Genomic DNA, 12497 nt, shown 5'->3' on the forward strand with positions numbered 1-12497 from the left:
ACAGGTGTTTGAACGATGGGGGTGGTTTGTTCTAGGTACCATTTGATGACATAAGAAAAACTAGGGTATCAAACACCTCTACTACAATCTCTATCCAGCTATTGCACAGCCACTGTGTTCCAACTGTTGTTGCTACTTCCAGTTCACTCAAGGCTCAGACAAGTACAAGACTCCAGCAAGGTAGCCTGAGCCTCAGCATTACTGTGGGGAGGACCCAGGATGTTTAAGTTTCAAGCCCAGGGAGGGACAGAAGTTGCTTTTGAGTTCAGTTAAAAGATTCCAGAGAGAAGCCCTGGGGCCATTACTCTCATACAGTGGAACAAAAGAGGAGCCTGGAGGGGAGAAAATGGCAGGCTCATGACCAGTGTTGTGTGGGATACTGATTAAGGGAAGAGACTTTAAAAACAGACCTGGGCAGAGGGCCAAGAAGAGAGATCATGCCAGGGCCTGACCAGATGACAAGTGCTGCAAGCCATGAATCCACTCTTCTTACTGAACATGGAATTACAGGCCTCATTCATTCTACTGGAATGCTTTAGTGAAGTTGTAATTAGCAAATTCAGCATTGCCCTGACTTACCAGGTGGATATACAAAAAGCAAATGAAATAATATTTGAGAGATGAAAGTAACTACACAATTAACCTGAAATCCATAACTTACTGTATTGTGTGATCCTTTACCTATCATTTTAGTCCTGTGAAACAAGATTATCTACAACACTGAGAATTTATATTAGGGCTTTTAAAGCACAGTACACTTTATATAGATGGCCTTATCAAAAAATGCTGCAGTTTCAGAATAACTAAACTGTCAAGTTTTCAGAGTTCAGGGATGCACACATGTAACCACAAAACAGAGATGACAAACCTCAAGCAAGTATTTCATGACATCTTCCATGTAGTTTCTTAACGTAAAAAAGTATCAGGGTCAGGTAGGTTTTAAAGAGGGTTTTTTGTTTTTTTTTAAAAAGAGCAATCTGAGTCGTAGAAATATTTCCATGAATGTTCTTAAACTCCAGCCACAGCATGTGAAGTTACATCTTTTCCTGTATTTGCTGCAACCCAAACAATGTAGCAGTGAGTGAGCATCTTTGGCCATTTTATTTTCATTATCCAAGCTTCAAAGAAATGCAGAAAGTAAGCAAACAACCCAAATGGTGAAAAGTTGAGTTTAATGTTTGTTTTAATAGAAGATGCCTAGTGACATCTCCAGTTTCTTATTAGTAAATATAAAGATTTATTATTCTAGACATTTTTAGAATTGGAGAGCTGTACTAAATCATACAATATTACTCTAACCGCAGTGGTAAAATGGCACTGTTTAACAAATATGCTTTCAAGGCTTATGCTAAGCAATCATTCCTACAGGGTTAATGATTACATCTTTCAGTGTAGAAAAGCCCCCATCCAACTAGTGAAAAATCTCACCTATGTCACCAAAAAAAAATTTTTTTTTCATCTATTCATTCAAGGACTTAATGGTTGGGTGTCTAGAAGAAATCTCAAAGAAACCCACTTACCAATGAATATGTTTTTATACATGTTGTACTTTAAATTGTATTTCAGGGGATACTTAGTCCCAACTCAGAAAAGCACTCTTGAAAGGGCAAGTGCATATTAAATCTCTCTCTAGGCAGATTTTGCACAAGGCATTAATATACAACCGATTAGCACCACAAGTAAAAAAAGGGGGGCACAATTTTAAGGACCATCTGAAAACAAGAAAATACTGACTTTAGTAGTAAACATTCACTCCCTTAGGTGAGTAACAGTGCAAACAAATGCACCTCTGCCAAAATATTATTTTGAAAAGCATTAAACAATGCTAGTCTGATCTCCGGGACAGCAGGGGATGTGACCAACATGGATTCAGAAAAATGCTCTTTGCAACAAAGTGGCCACACTTGTGGCAAGGGTGTGCTTTTCCAAAACACATCCTTCAGTGTTTACCTCAATGTTAAATCGTTTCAAAATGGACTCTCTCCCATAAGCCTTCTTCAGTCTTTTTATAAAGTCGAGGTTTCCTGTTAGGAAACAGGGAGTCAGCAGGAAATGGATGCTCTTTTAAAAACATCAACGTGGATCTAAGGTGGGAAACAAAGTGGGGTGGTTCAGCCAGAGGCGATGTGGAAAGATTCTGAAAAACAAGACGGTGTCATGAGCTATTTCGAACCAGATGAATAAGAACATCGCATGGCTACTGGTGCCTCTAGCTTTAATTTCTGGCCTAGACAAATGCACCTTCCCACCCCCCTTCAGCACAGCACAGAAAAGCCATCAGGGTTGATGGAATGCTAGCACGAAACACATTTTTGTAACTTCAGTTACCTGTAATATCTGTTTATCATCCTGGTTCAACCAGAAGTCCACATGTGGGAAAGGCATCCAGAAGTAAGGTCCAATGTGGAGTTGCTCTGTCTTTGCATCATAAATATTAGTCATCTGTAACAGGGAACAGACTTTGAGGGTTTCCCTATTGAAACTGAGCAGCAGTAAGTGAACTGAACCCTCTATCACACTGAGCCAAACATGCCATGAAGGGGAATGAGCTTAGAGCTGGCTTCACAGCTTCTTCCCCCACCCTCTGATATGCAACAAACTGCAGCTCCTGTCCTAGGCCAACAGGCTATTCTTCAGTGTCCCCCTGCTCCTGTCCTGTTCAGCCATCTAACTCTCCTTCACTGCTTGCCTTGTTTCAGCTCCCTTGTCCACCCTGCAAGGCAGGATCCCCACCACTGCTGCCACACTCAATTCTCCCTCCCAACTCTGTCCTGAATTAACCAAACGATTGGACAAAATAGCTGCTCTACACTTATACAAGAGGCTAAATAGCCTTTTTGTGCCAGAATTTTGGGCTCAAGACCTTAAGTGGCAAACCTTAAACTCACAGATATTCCAGTTGCTTCTACGCCATAATCCTGGGGATAGTAGAGGGTGTTCCCCTGTTATGGTTTAGTAGGCATGGGTCAAGATCCTGCAAATACTGCCTTGTGTGAGTGTCTTCTTACTGAAGTTGTAAGCTTTGGATGAAAGCAGTGTCTTTATGTAGCACACCTGCTTCTGAGAGATCATGTGGACTGAAGAGAGCTGGGTTCAATCCCCAGCTCTGCCACAGACTTCCTGCGTGACTCAGGCAAGTCATTTAGTCTCTGTATCTCAATTCCAGGTCTGTAAAATTGGATTAACACCACTACCCCTCTCTCACTCTTCATCTGCCAGAGCCTGACTGTTCAGCATCTCGCACAGTGGTACTCTGATCTCAGCTGAGGCCTCCAGGAGCTACTGTAATACAAATACTGAACTCTGTCCTTGTTTCCAAATCGAACACTTGTGTCAGTTTTCCCATCAGGTAGCAGCAGGTGTTGTAGTACAGATATTGGCTGGTATGTCCAGTGTTCGTCTCTGGTTACACAACCACAAACTGGCAGTATTTTATCATCATCAGAGTAATTTCTCCTTAAGGAGTAACTATTAGTTTCTGACACAGACAAAAACATATCAGGAGTATTTTTCTCTTAAGATTTGTTCCCTGCCCCACCAACATATATATTTGTTTTCACTCACTGGTGCTCCTGTTAACATACGGGCTGAACGCAAATCTTCATCTGGTCCCTTATCTGGAAAAGTTGCATGGAAAATCTCTGCTGTTTTAACATTCACAGCTGGGGAGCAAATGGTTTGAATAAAACACAGTTAACCAGCTAATGACGACATTTAAAATGTCCATCCCCCAACAAGCACTGCATTCCAGACCAACAGCGCTCTTTGGCACAACAAAGGTGAATTTCAGAACCTATCAGACACAAATATCAAAGACTATGATAGAGAAACATGTCTGGTAAGTTTCACTTTCTGGTTCGCTTTTATCTTCACAGTGCTCTTTGGATGGGTTTCTGGCAGCCCAGAGGAAAGTTTAAAGGAATATGGTCAATTTGAAGATACAATTTTTGGATAAAAATATACCACTATATATATATATATACACACACCACTATAGGAATACAATTTTTGGATAAAAATTGTATTCCTATAGTGGTATAAAGATTACTGAAACTGAAAGTAGTTAGGAAAAAAAAAAATGAACAAAATCAACTAAACCCATCAGAAAGAAGTTGGACTCCAAACAGAAAAGGCAAAGGAATGAGCAGTCTAGTTCACTGCAGGCCAATAGTTCAGCTAAATGCCATGAAATAAACCTTTGAGCTCTGTGATCTCAATAAAAAGAAAAAGAAAAAATTATACATGCTCCTGACCAAGAGGACCCTTTCCAAATGCATTTCCCAAGCAGCAGTACATCTTCAGTGTCTAGCAAAGCCAGTCTCTGAGTGGTATTAACAGCAGCCCTGTCCTACCAATGTTAGCATCAGAGCTACACTGATCTGTGCACCATGGTATTTTGTATCTCCTGTATTAGCCTTGGCTGGCAAAGGTGTTACCTTTGCAAGTCTCAACAGCAACCACTTTAAGACAGTATACAAGATGCATTATACTCACCTATTCCATAAATGACTGGAAAATGATTGTCCTTTTCCTCCCTATCATTTAATTCTGTTTCAAAAAGAACGAATACGTCAAATAATCCAGCCATTGTCAGCATGTTTATTTCCAAGCAGCATTAGTTTAGCTTTAGTCAGGGAGGTGCCCAGACCTTACCAAAAAAAAAAAAAAAAGAATTGTGGGACATGTATAAAGCAGCCACAAGGGAACTGAAGACTTAGATTCATTTCACTTGAGTTAAACAAGGATATGAACTCATCTATCTATTTATGTTTTTATACCATGTCTATCATCATGGTATACAGGACAAATTCAGACACAGTCAGGGTAGTTCCATCTCAGAAGAATGGCAACTGCTTATGCCAGTTCTGAATTAATCCTTATCTTTGGTGGACATTTATCCACACCATGACTGGCTCTAGCCAAAGCTATTAGCCCCTCAATTTCACATGCAATAGTTTTACAAAAACACACAGCTGTAATGATGCCATGTTTCAAAGGTTTAAGCTACAGCCAGTGTTCTCACTGAAAATGAGGAGATATAAAAAATAATCAGACTTGAATTGGCTACGATGGAGGAAAAAGGAAACCGAAGAAAAGGATGATAAAAACATTTATTTGGGGCAAGTGTTTTCTAGCCATCCAGGCTCCTGCACACTTCATTCATCTGTCTGCTGCAATACTGACTAAACAAACACATTAAATGCAGGCGGAAAGTCTAGTGCTGTTAACTGATCCTAGATGGGTTTAGATTTCCTTCCCAGCAGAAACACAAAAGTCTTCAATTTGGAGTGCTCCCAGGACCACATGGGTGAAATACTTCAGCTATTTCCACAGCTCCTATTAGCAACTGCAAGTTACCATAGCACTTCTGGGAAGAGAAGCCCTAACCTAGCCATTGCCCTACCTGCGGTGTGCTGTGGTAAATCACTACTTCCAGGATACCAACTCTGGAGCAATCAGTATGTGACAGCAAACAACACTGTAGGCAATAAGCCCTCCTGTGCCTAGAGCTCACAGACCAGATCAAGGGTTGTGTCTCCTCAGATGAAGAGCCTCACATTTATTTCAGGTTTCAGAGTAACAGCCATGTTAGTCTGTATTCGCAAAAAGAAAAGGAGGACTTGTGGCACCTTAGAGACTATCCAATTTATTTGAGCATAAGCTTTCGTGAGATACAGCTTACTTCATCGGATGCATACTGTGGAAAGTACAGAAGATCTTTTTATACATACAAACCATGAAAAAATGGGTGTTTACCACTACAAAAGGTTCTCTCTCCCCCCACCCCACTCTCCTGCTGGTAATAGCTTATCTAAAGCGATCACTCTCCTTACAATGTGTATGATAATCAAGTTGGACCATTTCCAGCACAAATCCAGGTTTTCTCCCCACCCCCACCCCCCAAGGAGAGTGGATTTGTGCTGGAAATGGCCCAACTTGATTATCATACACATTGTAAGGAGAGTGATCACTTTAGATAAGCTATTACCAGCAGGAGAGCGGGGTGGGGGGAAAGAAAACCTTTTGTAGTGGTAAACAGCCATTTTTTCATGGTTTGTGTGTATAAAAAGATCTTCTGTACTTTCCACAGTATGCATCCGATGAAGTGAGCTGTATCTCACGAAAGCTTATGCTCAAATAAATTGGTTAGTCTCTAAGGTGCCACAAGTACTACTTTACATTTATTTCAAACACTAAACATACTTTTACAAAAGGGAAAACATTAAAACTCTCACCTGTCACACAGAAAGTCACTATATGGACATCATCTTGCTGGAGATCAAATGCTCCTACAGCAACAACAGTAGCAGCAAGGTATAAAACTGACTCATGTCAAGGCATGTGCTGCATATAAACGATGGGGTATATTAATACTATGCACTGCAGATTAGATGTGAGGCCCTCATTACTAGCAGGAAATCTCCCACTCCATTGTTCTTGACACAGATCATGGACCAGTGTTTGTTTTCCAGATATGTCTCAATATCTTGCTCTTATAAAATAAAGAGAAAGCTACTCTATATAACAGTAATTTACACAACTGGCCACAGGCAAGGGCAGAAAGTTGTTAAAGAGAAAGCCTTGTTCTATCAACATTTTATTCCTTTTACAAGCATTCGGTTAAGGTAGCTCTGGCATTGTGATCTCAGGTTTCGTTTGTTACACATTTATTGGGGTACATTTATTAGTAATACCCATTTTATATATGGGGAAATATAGGTAGAGAGAGAAGAAACTTGCCCAAGATCATACAGCATGTCATATATATAAATATAGATATAGATATATATTTTACACACACACACACACACAGTACATGTGTAAATCATCTCACTGCACCACCCCCATGTATAAACACATGACGCACTTCAAATTCCCAAGTGGAGAAAAACTCAAATCCAAGATTTTTTCTACTGTATAATTGAGGATTAAGATTTTACACACACACACACTTGGCCCAAATCCAGCCAGAATTCTAATTTTTGGACATGAGAATGCAAAAAACGTGAACTTACTAAGAAGCTGATTAGTAAGTTTTTGTGATAACTGCCTATCATCATTGAAACCTCCAACTAGGTGAACTTCCAGCCTAACAAATAGAGATGGAATAACAAGAAACAGCAATTAAAAAGGCATCTCAAAGTGAATAGCTATTCAATACCATCCTCAGCCCACACCGTACAGTGATCATTAGAGAAGCCTCATTTATTACAGTCACATGCGCCAGTTGATTGTGTATTATCTCATGACCTAATGTGAGTAACCTCTTTGTTCTGGACATTATAGGGAATATCAGCTGAGCAGCACAAACTAAGGACTTGAATCTGAGAGGCACTGAACATGGGCAGTTGCCACTGAGCTTGATGGGATTTATAGGTGCTCAGCTCCTCACTGGACTGGACCTTAAATTACAAAGCTATGTTTTAAGCTTCTCAACAAAGATCAATTAAATGTACTCCAATGACTTCCTTACAACCCACTCAAACCTTAAGATGGGGTCTTTGTGAGACGTCTGTGTAAATATGGCTCCTCTTTCATTCTATAGGTCTGTTTTCTGTGGCCAAGCTTTTCTAAAGTGACTAGTGATTTTCAGGTATCCAACTTCAGACACCGTAAAGGGACCCAATTCTTAGAAAGTGCTGAGTAGTCACCAGCTGAAAATCAGGCCCCTTTAAGGTGTTTCAAGCAAAATACTCAAAAGCAACAGGCTTTTGAAAGTCTGAGACCAGGTATATTCAGCATTGTATCTGCCAGCTTTACCAAGTTTTGTCTCTACAGGTCTAACAGGAGTAAACACGATCAAAAGGAATTGAGCTGGATTCTTTTCTGGCTCCCACAACAGCAACAGAATTTATAACTAAATTCTGACTCAGAATCTTTATTGTTTTATGTGCAAGCCAGAAACTTCCAGATTAACTCAGATCCCAGGATGAGTTTACAGGACCAACAGTTTTAAAAAAGCAAAAATTCATTTGTGAAACTAAGCACATTTGAGATGGAAATCGCTGAGACTCAATAAACATGGACCGTCACAATGGCAGTTTTACAGAGACACTATTCAAAGCAGCATCACGCTTTAAATTAAAACCCTGCTAAGAGAACTACAGAAATAATATATACATACAAATGTTGATGGGGCTGAGTAAATCAAGAACAAGAAAAGCTACTAAATCTGTAAATGCCAGTAGGCAAAAAAATATCACTGTGGAAACAGTACCTTGTTGAGATGTATTTTCCTGCCCTGGCTCAGCACGCCACTAATTCTTTATCCGAGCCCCAAACGATCACATTTAGAATTTCTCACCTTACACACAACAGTGACCCTTGTGAAATACCATACACAAGACATAATATAGCAGTGCCAACCTTCCACATTCTGTGTCATTAGAGAACGATTTTACTGCACTCATAATCAGCGACACCTCGGCTTGCGTGTTTGATCCATCACAGTGTGTCAAGCAGGTAGCCCCACTCCCTGGAAGGCAGGCAATAAGAAAACATTTACCTGACCACAGCTCCATACAACAGCAACAAAAACTCTGTCATTCTGTAGAGCAGCTAATACAAATGGATAAACCGCATCCAGATTTTACAGGAGGAGGAACTGACACTAAAAGAGATTAAGTGACTTGTCTGATATCACACAAATTCAGTGTAGTCAGGAACAGAACCTCAGTCTCCTGATTCCCAGTATCCTGCTGAAACCACTAGGTCCCCTGTGCTGCCTTCATAAGAGCCAGGGACTGAGTTCCAGTCCCATCTCGGTCACTAAGGACTTGTCCACACTTGAAACACTACTCAGCTGTGCTGCTGCAGCACTTCAGTGTAGACACTACCTATACCAGCAGTTCTCAGACTGTGGGGCGGGACCCCAAAGTGGGTCCCCAGGGCTGGCTTAGACGCGCTGGGGCCCAGGGCTGAAGCCGAAGCCTGAGGGTTTCAGCGCTGCATGTTGGGCTTCAGCTTTGCGCCCGCCTCCTTCCCCCCCCCGGGTCAGTGGGGCTCGGGCGGGCTCAAGCTTCGGTCCCCCGGCCTGCGGCCGTGTAGTAATTTTTATTGTCAAAAAGGGGGGTCGGGGTGCAATGCAGTTTGAGAACCCCGACCTATACCAACAGGAGTGGTTCTTCCGTCAGCATATGTAATCCACCTCCCCAAGAGACAGTAGCTAGGTCAATGGAAGAATTCTTCTGCGGACGTAGTGCCGTCTACACAGGGACTTCGGTCGGCTTAACTTCGTTGCACAAGGGGGTGGATTTTTCAATCTAAATCTGGATCGATTTAAATTCTTTAGTGTAGACAGGCCCTGAGTGACTGTAAGACACTAGACAAGTCACTTACTTAACCAAAAAAACCAGACTCCTGCAGTCTAAGGGTTAGGTGAACACGCAGCTCTAGTATACTGCCGAAGGTAATGCAGGCTGGTAATAGCAAGATCTGTTTCTTAAAACATGACCCATGCAAACTAGACTCAATGAATTAGAACACCCAGTGCAAGCTCAATACACCAAATGTGGAAATTCCATATGAAATAAGAGTTATTACACAGCCATTACTTGAGAAACATGCATCTCATGGTCCAGGTTTCCTTTATGATACCTGTGTGTCTGAGCACCACCAAGTGGCAGGTAGTTGCATCATCAGACCCAAGAATGGACACGGAACCTGTTTTAAAGGAGAGAAATACGGTAAGAATTTTGCCGTCATGCCTGTTGCTTCAATATCTAACATTATTGCATCCCCACGTACCATCTTTAGGGGTGGTCACTGCAAACTCTCTTTGCTGGATATATAGAAGTCCTTTGGGTCCCACTGTTTGAGCTGGTTGGCCTCTTAGAACTCTTGTTTTCTCCTGTAAATAAATTGCACTCAGGCTAAAATGGTTGAAAGAACAGGTACAGCAAGAATGGACACTGACCCACCCAGGCCTATGGAAAACAAACGGAATTAGGTGGCAGTTCAGGGAAGACCATGAATTCTAAGGTTGACCATAAATACTTATATTTCATGGTATTTTACATCTTCAACAACAAAGGCGGAGGCCAAAGACTAGGAACATGGATTGAATATCAGCGGACCTGAGAGTGACTGGTTTCCACAACAGCCAAGCGTACAATCATGAGTTTTGGAAGAAGGCTATAAAAGCCACTTCCCGAAGAGGGAAGTGGCAAGAAAGAAGAAGAGTGTTTACATCCTCAAGGCTCTTTCCAAACATTAACCAGTTAATCTTCACATCACCCCAGAGCCAGTCATCCCCACTTTAAAAATGGACAGACAGAAAAAGAAAGAGACTTGACCAAGGCCACACAATCATCAATCAGCACAAGAGCTGAACTCAGCAGTTTCTGACTCCTAGCTTTGTGCTCAGTCTACTGCTATGACTAGAACAGTTAAATATTTAAGTCAGACCTATTAGTTTCCCTATAGTTATTGTCTTGGATGCTTTTAAGAGAAATTCACAAAGGATATTTTTTGAAGACTTGACTGTGATAATCTTACACACAGACACCAAACAGCATGATGCAACATGAGTAGTCCAGCTAAAGTCAAAAAGGCTCCTTATGGAGGAAGGTATTGTTCAGGGTGAGTAAGGTAATCACAATCTAGAGCTAAAATACCAGAAGATATGAACAAAATAATCAACTTGATTCCTTGTAAGTTGTTTTTATTTGATGATTTCATTCATTATAAATCTTTATTAATTATTATTATTATTATATTAGTACTAGATAATTAACATACATAAGCCTCCTATTTGGAGAATGAACCAAAGTCTATTGTACCAGCAAACCCTGGATTGCTCAAATTACTCTGGGTCTCCCCATTAGTAGCTGTCTTGGAAGTAGGAGTACAAACACTATGTTCATTTCTTTAGCTAGTAAGAAACTGCTCCCGCTGACTTGAATGCAGTAGAGGGATAGATTCTAAGTGATATTTGCTTATCTACGCTCCACAAAACATTACATAACCCTCCTTCCCATAAACCAAACTGTTACTGAGTACTCTATTTCCTGAAGCTGACCACACACATCATTCAACACTGATTTATTTTAATACCCAATCACAAACTTGAGTCTGTTTTGTTCTAGCAATGTCTAAGACTAGCTATGCATAGCCTGATTTGGGAGCTGCAAGGGCTTAGTACCTGTGAGAATCTAGCCAGAAACTTTATTATAGGGTATGGACTTGAGGATTCAATGGGGGTTTTCCATTTCTAGTGGCTATAACACGATAGCATTCTCTAGTATGAGAAGGGGGGGAAAAATGCACTTGGGCTTTTTGCTTCTTGATGGTGCATAAAGACCCCCCCTCCAATACCCATAGCCGGACACCTGTGCCCCTGCACTGCCCATGCCAGAGCTTCTGGGCCCCCAAGAACACCATATGCCAGGATGTCCATGCCTCCAACATGCAGGCACTGCATCAGGGCTTCTGCCCTCCGAGCCAGCACCCCACACTGGGGTGGGCACGTCTCCAACACTGGAGAGCACCCTATGCCAGAGAGACAAGGTCTGGCCTAAGAGCTGGTTTCTCTCACCAACAGAAGTTGGTCCAGTAAAAGATGTTACCTCTCCCATGCTTTCTCTCTAATATCCTGGGACCGACATGGCTACAACACTGCATGTACCCTGTGCCAGGGCATTTAGCCCACTGAAAGCGCCAAACAGAGGTGTACAGACCCCCATACTACTTGATAACTTGCCTGTGACACTGGTAAACTCCCCTTCTCCACCAGTTAGAGCCAACAGGCTCTGGACTTCTCATTGGAGGAGAGGGGGCCTCCCCGTCCAAAGACTGCTCCGCCCCGCCCAGCTCGGGAGCTGGCACAAACCTACTCCCTCCAGCTGGGCACTGCAGCCTCCCTGGCTGGAATCCGACAACCCTCCTGCCTGCCCGCTGGGGTTGCCCTTCCTTCCCTGCAACCCTGCCAGAGCAGCCCCCGCCCCCTTACCTCCAGGTGCGGGTAGGTGCGGACCACCTCCCCCGGGGGCTGGGCCAGGTCGATCCGCTCCCCGTTAATCAGCAGAGGCATCTCTGTGAAGCGCCTCTTCCTGAGGCTGCTGGGCGGACTACTTCCGATAGCAGCCAGCTGGGAGGGGAGGCTGCATGGGTTGACATCGCAAGGGGTTCTGGGAGATGTAGTCCGGATGGGGAAGCCTGGTTTGGAGTTGAATAGTTCCGTGCAAACAGCCTGGAGTGTCTGCTGCAGGAGCCTGCAAACCTGACTTCAGCTAAGGGCGAGGAAAGAAAAAGATACTGATGCACGTTAGACCACCTCACCCCCACTCCCAAGAGAGCAGCATAAGTGCTCTCCCCTCTTAAAATGAAACTTGCAACCCCAGAAAGGATTGAAGAAATGTGTGATTCACAGCCAGGACAAGTGCAATAGATCTGTCTGAATTTCCACCTCCAGGACAGGGACTACTGAACTCCAGAAGGGCTGTATTTAAAATAAACTAAACTATCTCTAATGGAAACTACAGGGGAGATTTTAGGCA

General features: G+C 42.4%; 1 protein-coding gene across 1 annotated transcript; it reads right to left on the bottom strand.

Moving 5' to 3' along the window:
* Positions 1-896: 896 nt before the first annotated feature.
* On the bottom strand, positions 897-12100 carry NTAN1 (N-terminal asparagine amidase). The gene is made up of 10 exons (XM_074965420.1): positions 11951-12100; positions 9748-9850; positions 9598-9663; positions 8368-8476; positions 7017-7090; positions 6237-6290; positions 4495-4548; positions 3565-3662; positions 2329-2442; positions 897-2137 (listed from the first exon to the last, which is right to left on the bottom strand). The coding sequence occupies exons 1-10, from the start codon at positions 12029-12031 to the stop codon at positions 1958-1960; spliced, it is 933 nt and encodes a 310-aa protein (XP_074821521.1). The 5' UTR covers positions 12032-12100; the 3' UTR covers positions 897-1957.
* Positions 12101-12497: the final 397 nt, after the last annotated feature.

This window comes from Natator depressus, chromosome 10 (assembly GCF_965152275.1).
Source record: "Natator depressus isolate rNatDep1 chromosome 10, rNatDep2.hap1, whole genome shotgun sequence".
In the NCBI taxonomy this organism is placed as follows: domain Eukaryota; kingdom Metazoa; phylum Chordata; order Testudines; family Cheloniidae; genus Natator; species Natator depressus.